Genomic DNA, 13,979 nt, shown 5'->3' with positions numbered 1-13,979 from the left:
AATGAATGAGCACGACCGGGCCTCTAGTATTCTGAATTTCCAAACCCAGCCTGTGTGAGGCTGCGCGCAAATTACGCGCCCCGGGTAAGACAGGTCGCCATCTTGGGTTCTGGCAAGAACATTTTGCGTCATGCCCAGAGAAGGACCAGAGCGCCTGGCGCTGCTGCCCGCAGTCAAGATGGCGGCTCTGGGGGGCGTGGCCATTGACGGAGTCTCCGAGGACGCTCGCGGGAGCCATGGCGGCGGCCGAGGAGCCCAGCTGGGGGGACGAAGTGGAGGAGGACGAGGACGAGGACCAGGAGGAGGAGGACGAGGAGGAGGAACAGGAGGACGAGGAGGAGGAGGACGACGACGACGAGGAGGAGGAGGTAGTAAGCGCGCGCATAGCGGGCGGTGATGGTGTGGGCCGCGGTGGGAATCCCGGCAGCTCCCCGGCTCTGGCCCCGGGGGCGCGGGAAGCCGTGGACGTCTGCACTCCGTCCTGGTCACCCGTGCAAAGAGCAAACACCGCCTGGGAGGGTCCGCAGATTCGGCTGCTGCCTCTGGTTGGAAACACCCAGTGTCCACAAGGGTGCCATCCTGCCTTGGCGGGCTTCGCTCTCCTGTCTGTTGCAAATCTGGCCGTGTAGCATGTTAACTCTTCTGACTTCCCTCAGGAGCAGTTTGTTCTGGTGGAATTGTCGGGAATTATCGATTCGGATTTTCTCTCAAAATGTGAAAATAAATGCAAGATTTTGGTGAGTCCTCTGGAATTGGGAGATGGTAGATTTTTCTGAAGTTAAAGCAAGAATGAATGGTAACATGCCTGTACACAAAGAGCTCTCTTCCTTAAGTCTTGAGAGATATTTTTCTTCTTCAAGATACAGACCAGCAGCTATTTTGTTTTTGGAGACCTCATGGTGCCACCCTGTACCTCCCTTTAATAAGAATAAAGGAGGGCCGGGCATGGTGGCGCACGCCTTTAATCCCAGCACTCAGGAGGCAGAGGTAGGAGGATCACTGTGAGTTCAAGGCCATCCTAAGACTACAGAGTGAATTCCAGGTCAGCCTGGGCTAGACTGAGACCCTACCTCGGAAAAAAAATAAAAAGGACTAAGGAGGGCTGGAGGGATGGTTTAGCACTTAAGGCACTTGTCTGGAAAGCCAAAGGACCCAGTTTCAATTCCCAGGACCCACGTGCACAAGGTGGAGTATACCTGGTGGAGACCGCTAAGCCATCTCTCCAGCCCTCTGTTTGTATTTTTTTATTCATTTGAGACGCACAGTTGGCTTGCAGCAGCTGGAGGCCCTGGTGCACCCATTCTCTCTCTCTGTGTGTGTGTCCCACTCTGTCTCTCTAGTAAATAAAATAACTTAAAATAAAAAGAATAGGGTTGGAGGGCTGGAGAGATGGCGTAGCGGTTAAGCGCTTGCCTGTGAAGCCTAAGGACGCCAGTTCGAGGCTCGGTTCCCCAGGTCCCACGTTAGCCAGATGCACAAGTCTGGAGTTCGTTTGCAGAGGCTGGAAGTCCTGGCGCGCCCATTCTCTCTCTCTCTCCCTCTATCTGTCTTTCTCTCTGTGTCTGTCGCTCTCAAATAAATTAATTAATTAATTAATTAATTAATTAATTAAAAAAAGAATAGGGTTGGAGAGATGGCTTACAGTTAAGGTGCTTGCCTGCAAAGCCTAAAGATCCAGGTTCTATTCTCCAGGTCCCACATTAGCCAAATGCACATCGTGGTGTATGTGTCTGGAGTTTGTTTGCAGTGGCTAGAGGCCCTGGCGTGCCCATTCTCCCCCCCCCTTCCATATCTAATAAATACATAAATAAAATGATTAAAAATAAAAAGAATAAAGGAGAGGTAGAGTTCAATCGTTGCTGATAATGGAGCGAAGACATTCTCCATGTACTTTCAGTGGGTACCAGGATTATGGACTAAGGCCCATGATTCCCTCTCAAAACAGTTTCAGAGACATGTTGCTCTTGACTAGTTATGGCATCATGATTACTTCTTGGGGGATGCATTGCTTGAGATTGAACCAAGGATCTCCTATGTAATATGGTAGCACTGGGCTACATTTAGGAATGGACCTTGTGTTTGTGTGTGTGTGTGTGTATGTCTGTGTGTGTGTTTCCCCCTCTTTTGTTTGTTTGTTTTTTTGTGTGTGGATTTTCAAGGTAGGGTCTCTGCTCTAACCCAGGCTGACCCGGAATTTACTATGTAGTCTCAGGTGGCCTCTAACTCATGGTGATCCTCCTATCTCTGCCTCTTGAGTGCTGGGATTAAAGGTGTGTGCCATCACGCCCAGCATTCATAATGATATTTAATGACCCTTTAATCTACTGTAGGGAATTGATACTGAGAGGCCTATTCTGCAAGTGGACAGCTATGTCTTTGCTGGGGAATATGAAGGTAGGATATCAAGTATGAAACTTTTAAATATGCTTTTCAGGGAATTCGCTCCGTTATCTTTTATAATTTGCCTTCATATTTTTCTGTAGATACTCTTGGGACCTCTGTTATATTTGAAGAAAATATTGAACATGGTAAGTAATTGCTATGCCAGATCAACTTTTTTTCTGTGAACTATTTCAAGCATACTGTGTATTTTAGTGTTGGTGGGGTGTGCATTGGCTTCTTATTTTGGTTTTATGAAGTAAGGTCTTGCTATAGCTCAGGCTGACCTGGAGTTCACTATGCCTTGACTTCACAGCACTCCTTCTACCTCTGCTTCCCAAGTGCTGGTCAAAAGGCATGCACCACCATGCCTGGCTTATTTTTTTTAATTTATTGTTATTTATTTATTTGAGAGAGGAAAGCAGTTAGAGAGAATGGGCACCCCAGGGCCTCCAGCCCACTGTGTACAAACCCCAGAGGCGTGCACCACCTTGTGCATTTGCCTTTATGTGGGTACTGGAGAATCCAACCCTGGTTTGTAGGCTTTGCAGCCAAACACCTTAACTGAGTCATCTGTCTAGTCCTTAAAATCTGTTTGTATTTTTTTTTGTATATATATATTTTGTTTTGTTTTGTTTTTTGTTTTTGTTTTTCGAAGTAGGGTCTCACTCTAGACCAGGCTGACCTGGAATTCACTATGGAGTCTCAGGGTGGCCTCAAACTCACAGCAATCCTCCTACCTCTGCCTTCCGAGTGCTGGGATTAAAGGTGTGCGCCACCAAGCCTGGCTTGTTTTTTATTTATTTATTTATGAGCAACAGACAGAGAGAGAAAAGAGGGAGGAAGATAGAGAGAATGGGCACTGCAAACAAATTCCAGACACATGCGCCCCCTTGTGCATCTGGGTAACGTGGGTCCTGGGGAATTGAGCCTCGAACCCGGGTCCTCAGGCTTCACAGGCAAGCACTTAACAGCTAAGCCATCTTTCCAGCCCTCTGTTTGTATTTTTTATTCATTTGAGATGCAGAGAATGAGTGTGTTGGGGCCTCCTACCACTCAAATGAACTCCAGACGCTACTTTGTGCATCTGGCTTTGCCCACTGAGTCATCTCCCCAGCCCTTAGTGGGTTTTGTTTTTTGTTTTTTCTTTTTTTGAAATAGGGTCTCACTGTAGTCCAGGCAACCTGGAATTCACTGTGTAGTCTCAGGGTGGCCTGGAACTCATGGTGATCCTCTTACCTCAGCTGGGATAAAAGGCATGCACCACCATGCCCGGTCGTTTTTGTTTTCTTTGAGACAGGCTCAGGCTGGCTTTGAACTCCTGCCTCAGACTCCCAAGTTCTGAGATTAGAGGCAAACACCCCTATACCTGGGTTCAAATATACCATATTTAGCAAATATTAATGTTAGGTACCTCATGTGCTCACTGCCTATTTATTTCAAATGTCCCTGTTTTGTCAAGTTTGCTCAGTGTTTCTGTTGCTTGGAGATGCTTGCTGTTTTGAGTCCTGGTGTACTTTCACAGGAATATGTTGTCTGCCATTTCTGTGCATTTGACAAGGGAAGGATGAATGATGCTTTGAATCTGCAGTGCTATTCTGATACAAGTAGTTTAGCCTGACTTCCCAAGCTGAGTTACATGGCTTGGAATTATCGTTTATTTGGGCATTAAGCAATGTAATACTACGCTCATTTTATGTCCTAGTGGATGCTGAGGGCACTGATAAAACAATGCTGAAATACAAGTGCCATACCATGAAGAAACTTAGCATGACCAGAACTCTGCTGACAGAAAAGAAGGAAGGAGAGGAAAACATAGGTTTGTTCACTTCATGGATGATCTTGGGCTGGGATGTGTTTGTCTTTCTGAATCTGGCTTATGTCACTTAGGATAATGGTCTCTAGTTACATCAGTTTTCCTACATATGTCATAATTTGTTTTTGAGGTAGTATCTCACTGTGGCCCAGGCTGACCTGGTCGGAATTCATTATGTAGTCTCAGGCTGGCCTCAATTTCACAGCAATCTTCCTACCTCTGCTCTTCCGAGGGAGGGAGAGAGGGAGAGAGAGATAAAGAGAGGGAAAGAGGGAGGGAGAGAGGGAATGAATATGAATGAGAATGAATGGGTGTGCCCAGGGCCTCTAGTCACTGCAAAGGAACTCCAGATACATGAGCTACTTTGTGCACCTGGCTTTACATGGGTACTGAGGAATTGAACCTAGGTCATTAGGTTTTGTAGGCATGTGCGTAACTGTAACTGCTGAACTCTCCAGCCCCCCTCCCCATTTTTCTATTTTTAATTTTTTTTTTTTTTTTTTAATGTGGGGTCTTGCTCTAGCCCAGACTGACCTGGAATTTACTGTATAGCCTCAGGGTGGCCATGAACTCAACAATCCACCTACCTCAGCCTCCCAAGTGCTGGGATTAAAGGTGTGCACCACCATGCCTGGCTATTTTTAACTTTTTGAAGAACCTTGTTACAGTCAGGTTCGCTTTGCTGGCAGAAATCACCCGATCTTGAGCAGCTTGTGGGGGAAAATAAGGTTTATTTTGGCTTACAGACTCTAGGGGAAGCTTCACGATGGCAGGAAAAACGACATGAGCAGAGGGTGGACATCACCCCCTCGCCAACATCAGGTGGACAACAGCAATAGGAGCGTGTGCCAAACACTGGCATGGGGAAACTGGCTATAACACGCATAAGCCCGCCCCCAACAATACACCACCTCCAGAAGGCTTTAATTTCCAATTGCTGTCAGCTGGGGAGACTAGCATTCAGAATCCCTAAGCTTATAGGGGAACACCTGAATCAAACCACCACAAACCTCCACACTGATTTCCACAGTGGCTGCTCTGGATAAAGGCTCCTCTTTCTCTCCATCCTTGGCAGCATTTGTTGCTGATCATTAATAGAAATATACTTAAGTAAAACTTCGTTTTGATGTTTCTTTCTTGCTTCTCTCTCCTCCTCCATCAGATGGGGTAGAATGGCTGCAATTGAAGGATAATGACTTCGCCTATAGACCCACCATGATTTGTAGCTTTATGCATGAAGATGAAGTTGCAGCAGCAGCCTCTGGTAAACCTTTGGAATTGGAGGCCCAAGAGAGTCAAATGAAAGACCGTGAAAGTGTGAGCTATGCAGAGGAGCAATCCCTGCACTTGGAACCAGAGGAGTCTATTTCTTCTATTGACACCCCTTCTGAGGCAGGAAGAGCCGTTTTTATGGAAACTGAAGATGCTGCCTTTGAAATCACTCCTAGATGAAATATTTCTTGGTATAACTAGTTGTGAACTTTAAGGGGATATGTAAGAATTTACTGTGTTACATAGTTGGCTCACTATTTTATTGTTATTGTTGGCTATACACGGATTTCCATTTATAGCACAACTTAGTATACTAGAATTATTCAGGACCAACCATAAATTAAAATTTTTAAAATATGTCTTAAATGATTTTAAAGTCCCTTTTCTTCACTGTTTAATCTGAATCCTCCCTCCAGAAACATTTGTTCTCAGACACCTACATGAAATTTTTGGTGGAATTTTAGATGAGTATGACATCATCATCCATAGGCATGATGCAGAGAGCTCTTGATACATCATTGTGCTGAGATTTGCAAACATTAGCCCAGATGCAGCTCTAAATTGAATCTTTGAAAGATGAACGTTGAATAGTGGTGGCACACGCCTTTCATCCCAGCACTTGGGGAGGCAAATGTAAGGGGATCACCATGAGTTCGAGGCCACGCTGAGACTACATGGTGAATTCCAGGTCAGCCTGAACTAAGTGAGAGCCTATCTCAAAAACAAAACAGACAAAAAATAATAAATAGCCCAGTGTGGTGGCTCATGCCATTAGTCCCAGCACTTGGGAGGCAGAGGTAGGTGGATTGCCATGAGTTCAAGACCACTCTGAGACTACATAGTGAATTCCGATCATTCTAGGTTACAGCGAGACACTACCTTGAAAAACCAAAACAACAACAACAACAAAAATCTTACATGTTTACTTGAGAGAGAGAAGGAGAACGGGTATGCCAGGGCCTTCTGCCATCGCAACCAAACTCCAGATGCATGTGCCACTTTGTGCATCTGGCTTTACATGGGTACTGGGAATAGAACCCAGGTTGTTAGGCTTTGCGGGTAAGTACCTTAAACACTGAGCAATCTCTCTAGCCCTAACAGTGATACTTTTAAGAAAAATAAAATTTAATTATATAATTGTAACTGAGGCTGGCTGGTGGTGCACATCTTTAATCCCAGTACCCATGAGGCAGAGGTAGGAGAATCACCATGCGGCCACCCTGAGACTACATAGTGAATTCCAGGTCAGCCTAGACTAGAGTAAAACCTTACCTCAAAAAAAAAAAAAAAAAAAAGTAACTGAGAAGTAACATACTGATTTTAAAATTGATTACTTCATAGACTTCGGCTGAAAAATAGCTAACAAGATTCAAATGTTCAAACGTGTCTTTGACCAGAGTCACTAAACATGTGTCTGTCTTCCCTATTCCCCTCCATACTGTGGAGGACCCCAGGACGTTGGGTATTCTAGGCAAGAACTCTACCACTGAGCTATATTACCAGCCATAAATACATTATTTATTTATTTATTGAGGTAGGGTTTCACTTTAAAACAGGCTGACCTGGAATTCACTATGTAGTTTCGGGGTGGCCTTGAACTCACTGTTACCCTCCTACATCTGCCTCCCAAGTGCTAGGATTAAAGGCATGCACCACCATGCCCAGCTAATGGTTGTGTTTTTTTTTTTTTTCGTTTTTTTTTTTTTTTTGTAAGGTAGGGTCTCACTCTAGCCCAGGCTGACCTGGAATTCACTATGGAGTTTCTGGGTGGCCTCGAACTCACGGTAATCCTCCTACCTCTGCCTCCCGAGTGCTGGGATTAAAGGCGTGCGCCACCACGCCCGGCAATGGTTGTGTTTTTGATACAGGATCCCATGTAGCCCAAGCTGGTATCATACTTCCTATAGGGGCTGGAGAGATGGCTTAGTGGATAAGGTGTTTGCCTGCAAAGCCAAATGATCCCGGTTGGAGTCTCCAGGACCCACATACGTCAGATGCACAAGGTGGCACAGGCATCTGGGGTTTGTTTGCAGTGGCTGGAGACCCTGGCAAGCCCATTCTCTCTCTCTCTGCTGCTTTCTTTCTCTCAAAATAAATAAATAAAACATATTTAAAAAAAAAAAAACTCCCTATAGAGTGGAGAATGACTTTCACCTGGTTCTCCTGCCTCACCTCCGATCTTCTAATCATTTTGTTTTTTGTTTCCCTAAGCAACTAGCCCCATAACTTGAGGAGCCCCAACCATCATTTATCGTGTTCCACAAAAATTCAAACCTCATAGTGTGGTAGTACATGTCTTTAATGTTTTGGTTTTTTTCGAGGTAGGGTGTCACTTTTATTCAGGTTGACCTGGAATTCACTAGGTGATCCTCCTGCCTATGCCTCCAGAGTGCTGGGATTAAAGACGTGCGATGCCATGCCTGGCTTCACATTATTTATTTTCAATATTCCTTATTTTTATTTATGAGAGGGAGGGAGGGAGAGAATGGGCACACCAGGGTCTCTAGCCATTGCAAACGAACTACTGTTGCATGCGCTACCATGTACATCTGGTTTATGTGGGTACTGGAGAAGTGAACCTGGGTCCGCAGACTTTGCAGGCATGCGCCTTAACGGATCAGCCATTTCTCCAGCCCCACATTAATTTTTTTTTTTTTTTTTTTTTTTTTGATTTTCGAGGTAGGGTCTCACTCTAGCCCAGGCTGACCTGGAATTCACTATGAAGTCTCAGGGTGGCCTCGAACTCATGGCGATCCTCCTACCTCTGCCTCCCAAGTGCTGGGATTAAAGGCGTGCGCCACCACGCCCGGCCCACATTAATATTTTTAAAAATATGTTTATTTCAGACAGCACGGGCGCTCCAGGGCCTCCTGCTGCTGCAAACGAACATGCAAGCTCAATGCAACACATTATGCATCTAACTTTTCGTGAGAACCGGGGAATCGAACTCTACGGCTGAGCCATCTCCCCAGCCCCCACACGTGTGTGTGTGTGTGGAGGGGGGGGTTCTCGAAACTACATGAGTTCTAATCTTAACATCTTAGGCCTCCCTTAAGAACACTAGGTCCTGGAAGACCTCGCTCCGGGTAGATATCCTTCACAAAAGCAATGTGTTCCCTCTCCTCCCCGGAAAGAGCGGGAACAAGCACCCGAAACCAGAGGGAACTGGACGCTGGCCCCACCCTAAGGGGCCGCCCGCGCGCCCGGTCCCGGAAGTTGCGTCACGCAGCTCCCGCCCCGCCCACCGGCGCGCTCTGACGCAGCCGCCGCCCGGCGCACGTGCGTCCTCCTGGCTGGGGTCCGGGTTGCGGCCGAGATGGACGCCTTGGATCGGGTTGTGTAAGTGTGGGAGAGGGTCTCCCGTGAGCGCGTGCGGCCTGCCTGTCTCCTCCTGTCACTGTCACCTTTCTCGTGGTGTCGGGGAGGAGGGGCTGGAACTCTGTAGCCCTGGCTGGCCTCGAACTCACGGCCATCCTCCGACCTCAGCCTTCCGAAGGCTGCTTTCATCCCAGCCCCTAGCACTGACTTCTGAGGTGGGAGACAGGGTAAGAGTACAGGCCCCGGGATGGGCCAAGAGCTAGGTGACAGCCCGGGCGCGCCCACTTAAAAGTTTTTTGACTTTTTGACTGTCCCTAAGTCTGTTGACTAGCTAGCAGAGTAGTTATGAATCAGTAGAGGTGTGAGTTGTGCGCGCACAAAACGTTCATTAAAATTTTATTTTCCTTCCATCTTGGACAAATTGTTCTGTGGTGCTTAAGAAGTATTTACTGAGTTCCTAAATACACCTAGTACGTTTTTCCTGCAGTTTACCTGGGTAAATGTATATTGTAAGTGACAGCTTCCGTTGAGTCATTGGTGCAGTAATATTCTGTGCCTCCTATGTGTTGGGACTGCAAAGATAAGAGTAGTTTATTAAGAGGCTAAAGAAATATGTAAGATGCTGTTTACATTCATTGCTGGTTAGTGGGAGGTTAAAAAAAGGTATGGGCTATAATGCACATAGCAGTTATTACTGTGCAAGGCAAAGTGCATATCTTGATTTCATTTAATAAATAATGTGTATCTTTTTTTCAAGGTAGGATCTCTAGCTCAGGCTGACCTGGAATTCAGTATGTAGTCTCAGGGTGGCCTTGAACTCATGGTGATCCTCCTACCTGTGCTTCCCTCCCCAGTGCTGGGATTAAAGGCCTGCGCCACCACACCCAGCTCTTTTTTCCTTTTCCTTTCCTACCTGTTCCTAAGACTGGAAGAGGGAGGGATATATTTATTTAAGTGAGGAAACATTCTGTTAATAGATGGCAGAGAATTGTGAAAAGCACACTTCACTACAGGATGCAAAGGTGAAGGTTTTCTTTATGAACAGAAATGTATATTAACGTGCTGTATCCACTATCTCATCATAAAATCAGAACTTGGTTTTTCCTTAATCTTCTACAGAATGGTTAGGATTTTTTTTAAATCTTTTTTTAATACTTTTTTTGTTTATTTTTTTTTATTTACTTGTTTGAAAGTGACAGACAGAGAGTAAAGGGCAGAGAGAGAGAGAGAATGGGCTCTGCAAACGAACTCCAGACGTGTGCGCCTCCTTGTGCATCTGGCAAACGTGGATCCTGGGGATCTGAGCCTCGAACCAGGGTCCTTAGGCTTCACAGGCAAGCGGTAACCGCTAAGCTTTCTCTCCAGCCCAATGGTTAGGATTCCCCCCCCCCTTTTTTTTTTTTCAATGTAGGGTCTCCAGCAGGCTGACCTGTACTTCACTATGTAGTCTCAGGCTGGCCTGGAAGTCTCAGTGATCCTCCTACCTCTGCCTCCTGAGTGCTGGGATTAAAGGCGTGTACCACCACGCCCGGCTCTGGTTAGGACTTTTGGACCTAGCTCATTTTGAATATTAGTCTGCATACTAACAGTGTGGACCTTGGGAATATTTCTTCTCTAGTCTTACTTGCCTAGTCAGTAAAGTAAAAGCAACAATTGTACCTGTTTCATAGCTTTTACCTCTTGTTCCTTATTTTGGTTTGTGTCATGGTCTTACTATGTAGCCCAGAATAGTTTAGAACTCATAGGTAGCAATCTTCCTGCCTCAGCCTCCTGAGTACTGGGATTATAGGCATGAGCCATCATACTAAGATTAACCCTTAATAGAATTAGTTTATAGAAGTATCAGGCATTTTATTTGATGGGGGGAGGTTGAGGTAGAGTCTCACTAGCTCAGGCTGACCTAGAATTCACTATGTAGTCTCAGGGTGGCCTTGAACGCATGGCGATCCTCCTACTTCTGCCTCCCAATTGCTGCGATTAAAGGTGTGCAGGAGGAGTACTTTGATTTTTAATTAAAGGGTCCAGGAAAAACCAGTACTAAGACAACATTAGGAATATCAAAATGAGAGCTTTAACAGTAATAATGCCTGGAGAGATGGTTTAGTGGATAAGGTGCTTGTCTGCAAAGACTAAGGACCCATGTTCAACTCTGCAGATCCCACGTAAGCCTGATTCACACCGCCTCCCAAGTGCTGGGATTCAAGGTGTGCCTGGAACTCTCTTAAAGTGAGATTTTGTTGAATGACGGAATCCTAATTAATAAGTGTGAATGTAGTATGTGTTGACTTCAAGAATTTGATCATTTGTCAATAATGGTTGTAAGCTATGTTTAAATTGTTATGAATTGTGCTTTTCTGGACAGAAAACCCAAAACAAAAAGGGCCAAACGATTTCTTGAAAAGAGAGAACCAAAACTCAGTGAAAATATTAAAAATGCCATGCTGATTAAAGGGGGAAACGCAAATGCCACTGTGATGCAAGTCCTCAGAGATATGGTAAGTATGTGTGCGCATATGCGTGCTTCCTTGGTGGGGCACTTAACATGGTGCAGGCCTGTAATCCCAGACAGAATGGTTGACAGTTCCAGTCCACCTTGGGCTATATATTCAGACCCCATCTGGGAAATATAAACTAGCTGGTGGCCATTTGAGAGGTAAGGCAAGAGGATTGCCACAACTTCAAGGCCAGCCCGGGCTACATAGCATGATCTTGCCTCAGACAAAAAGAAGGGTGGGAATCACTTCTGTGGCATATGTTGAAAGGGCAGGGAAACCTGTAATTAGAACAGTCCGCTTTAAGATATTAAGCTAATCTTACAAATTCCTGTAAATGACCAAAGAAAGCATTATGTTTTGTTTTAAAAGCTTTAAATTTAATGTTTTACAGTATGCACTGAAGAAGCCATATGGGGTTCTGTATAAAAAGTAAGTCACTTTGTTTTCTTTTAAATTACTTTGTTCTGGGTTGCAGAGGATGCTCAGTGGTTAAAGGGCTTGCTTGTAAATTATGGAAGATATGAAAAAAACTAGTTTTGTTTTAAGACCCTGTAATTTCTCATATACAAGTATTAGAATGTTTTTTTCTAGATTTTTGTTCTTTTTTCTCTTTTTTTTTTCATTTGAGGCAGGATGTTGTTACATACCACAGGCTGGCCCAAAACTAGTGGAACTCTGGTCTCAGCTTCCCAACCTCTGAAATTAAATGTGCTTTGTATTTCCTGCTTTGAATGCTGTTTTTAGAATAAATGGTCAAGATATAGATATCTTGCTGGGTGTGATGACCCAAGCCTATAATCCCAGCACTCAGGAAGCTAAGGTAGGAAAATGCCTCCAAGTTCCAGGCCAGCCTGGGCCTACAGAGTAGATTACAGGTCACCCTGGGCTATAGTAAGACCCTGCCTTGAAAATAACTGAAAAAAATTAAGAATCCCAACAGTCACACGTAGGAGGATCATTGATCACTGTGAGTTTGGGACCAATCTGGGAATGCAGAGTGTGTTCCAGGTCAGCCTGGGCTAGAGTGAGACCTTACCTCAAAAAATCCAGAAAAGGCTTATCACCTATCTCACCCAGCTTCATTCTACTCCACTCTGTCAGCCACTTCTTAGAATGTCCCCAGGACACTTTTTTTCTGGATTTTTAAAAGAAAAAAAAAATTATTTTATTTCTTTACTAGAGACAAAGAGAGAGAGAGAATGGGCATGCCAGGGCCTCTAGCCACTGCAAATGAACTCCATATGTTTATGCCACCATATGCACATGTGCCCTGGATTTATTTATTTATTAGAGAGGGAGGGAGAGGGTGAGTATGCCACCTTTTGTGTCTGGCTTACATTGGTCCTGAGGAATTAAACCTGGGTCCTTTGGCTTTGCAGGCAAGTGCCTTAACTGCTAAGCCATCTCTCCAGATCTTTTTTTTTGGTTTTTCGAGGTAGGGTCTCACTGTATCCCAAGCTGACCTGGAATTCACTATGTAGTCTCAGGGTGACCTCAAACTCACATCTCTAGACCTTTTCTGGATTTTTAAAAATTGACTTTTTTTTTGAAAATTTTTTTGTTTATTTTTCTTTATTTATTTGAGAGCGACACAGAGATAAAGAGGCAGATAGAGAGAATGGCAACGCCAGGGCCACCAGCCACTGCAAATGAACTCCAGACATGTGCCCCTTGTGCATCTGGCTAATGTGGGTCCTGGAGAATTGAGCCTTGAACTGGGGTCCTCAGGCTTCACACGCAAGTGCTTAACCACTAAGCCATCAATCCAGCCCTAATTTATTTGTTTTTAATTGAGACAGAGAGAGGAGGAGAGATAGAGAATGGGTGCACCAGGGCCTCTAGACATTACAAACAAACTCCAGATGTATGCACTACCTTGTGCATCTGGCTTACGTGGGACCTGGAGAATCAAACCTGGGTCCTTAGCTTCTAAGCCATTCTCCAGCCCCCTTTTCTGGATTTTTTTTTTTTTTTTTTTTTGAGGTAGGGTCTCACTCTGGCCCAGGCTGACCTGGAATTCACTGTGGAGTTTCAGGGTGGCCTTGAACTCACAGCAATCTTCCTGCCTCTGCCTCCCAAGTGCTGGGATTAAAGGCGTGCGCCACCACGCCTGGCCTTTTCTGGATTTTTTGAGGTAAGGTCTCACTCTAGCCCAGGCTGACCTGGAACACAGTCTGCAGTCTCACGTTGGTCCCAAACTCACAGTGATCAATGATCCTTCTACATGTGAGTGTTGGGATTAAAGGTGTATGCCACTGCACCCAGTTTGTTCTGTTTTGAGACAGGATCTCTTTTTCTTTGAGGTCGGGTCTCTAGTGAGCGCAGGCTGACCTGGAATTCACTATGTAGTCTCAGGGTGGCCTCGAATTCACCGATCTTCCTATGTCTGCCTTTTGAGCACTAGAATTAAAAGAGTGTGCCACCATGCCAGGCTTCCAAGAGACAAGATCTCTTAGAGCCCATGCTTGCCTTGAACTTGCTATGTCCCTGAAGCTAGCTTTGAACTCTTTTTTTTTTTTCCTTGGTTTGTTTGTTTTTGTTTTTTTATGAGGTAGGGTCTTGCTCTAACCCAGACTGACCTGGAATTCACTCCGGGTAAACTCACCCCAGTGGCCTTGAACTTGTGGCAGTCCTCCTACCTCTGTCTCCCAAGGGCTGGGGCTAAAGGTGTGCACTGCACGCCTGGCTAGCTTTGAACT

The 13,979-nt window shown here is 45.3% G+C and overlaps 2 protein-coding genes across 3 annotated transcripts in view; both read left to right on the top strand.

Moving 5' to 3' along the window:
• Positions 1 to 207: 207 nt before the first annotated feature.
• On the top strand, positions 208 to 5,833 carry Gtf3c6 (general transcription factor IIIC subunit 6). 2 transcript variants are annotated; one of them, XM_045154864.1, is made up of 6 exons: positions 208 to 368; positions 660 to 737; positions 2,331 to 2,394; positions 2,484 to 2,528; positions 4,085 to 4,198; positions 5,358 to 5,833. In XM_045154864.1, exons 1-6 carry the CDS (start codon positions 237 to 239, stop codon positions 5,645 to 5,647), a joined length of 723 nt encoding a protein of 240 aa, XP_045010799.1. In that variant the 5' UTR covers positions 208 to 236; the 3' UTR covers positions 5,648 to 5,833. The 2 variants fall into 2 exon arrangements, with proteins under 2 accessions (XP_045010799.1, XP_045010798.1); XM_045154863.1 differs by having other exon boundaries at positions 657 to 737.
• A 2,885-nt stretch (positions 5,834 to 8,718) lies between these two features.
• The window catches only part of Rpf2 (ribosome production factor 2 homolog), a 32,792-nt gene continuing 27,531 nt past the window's right edge, over positions 8,719 to 13,979 (top strand). The window contains exons 1-3 of the mRNA XM_045154712.1: positions 8,719 to 8,806; positions 11,148 to 11,280; positions 11,672 to 11,709. Of these exons, the coding sequence (XP_045010647.1) occupies positions 8,784 to 8,806; positions 11,148 to 11,280; positions 11,672 to 11,709 (194 nt within the window). The 5' untranslated portion in view covers positions 8,719 to 8,783. The remainder of the gene's footprint in view (positions 8,807 to 11,147; positions 11,281 to 11,671; positions 11,710 to 13,979) is intronic.

The sequence above is a fragment of the Jaculus jaculus genome, chromosome 7, assembly GCF_020740685.1.
Source record: "Jaculus jaculus isolate mJacJac1 chromosome 7, mJacJac1.mat.Y.cur, whole genome shotgun sequence".
Classification (NCBI taxonomy): domain Eukaryota; kingdom Metazoa; phylum Chordata; class Mammalia; order Rodentia; family Dipodidae; genus Jaculus; species Jaculus jaculus.
Note: the sequence above shows the minus strand (reverse complement) of the source record. Positions and strands in the feature narration are given on the sequence as shown.

What these genes read in the sequence shown, in the direction of transcription:
- Gtf3c6 (XM_045154863.1), top strand. Translation starts at nt 237, where the DNA reads ATGGCGGCGGCCGAGGAGCCCAGCTGGGGGGACGAAGTGGAGGAGGAC. An exon ending in ACGACGACGAGGAGGAGGAG is followed by an intron (nt 369 to 656) that starts GTAGTAAGCGCG and finishes GACTTCCCTCAG; the next exon opens with GAGCAGTTTGTTCTGGTGGA. An exon ending in AAAATAAATGCAAGATTTTG is followed by an intron (nt 738 to 2,330) that starts GTGAGTCCTCTG and finishes AATCTACTGTAG; the next exon opens with GGAATTGATACTGAGAGGCC.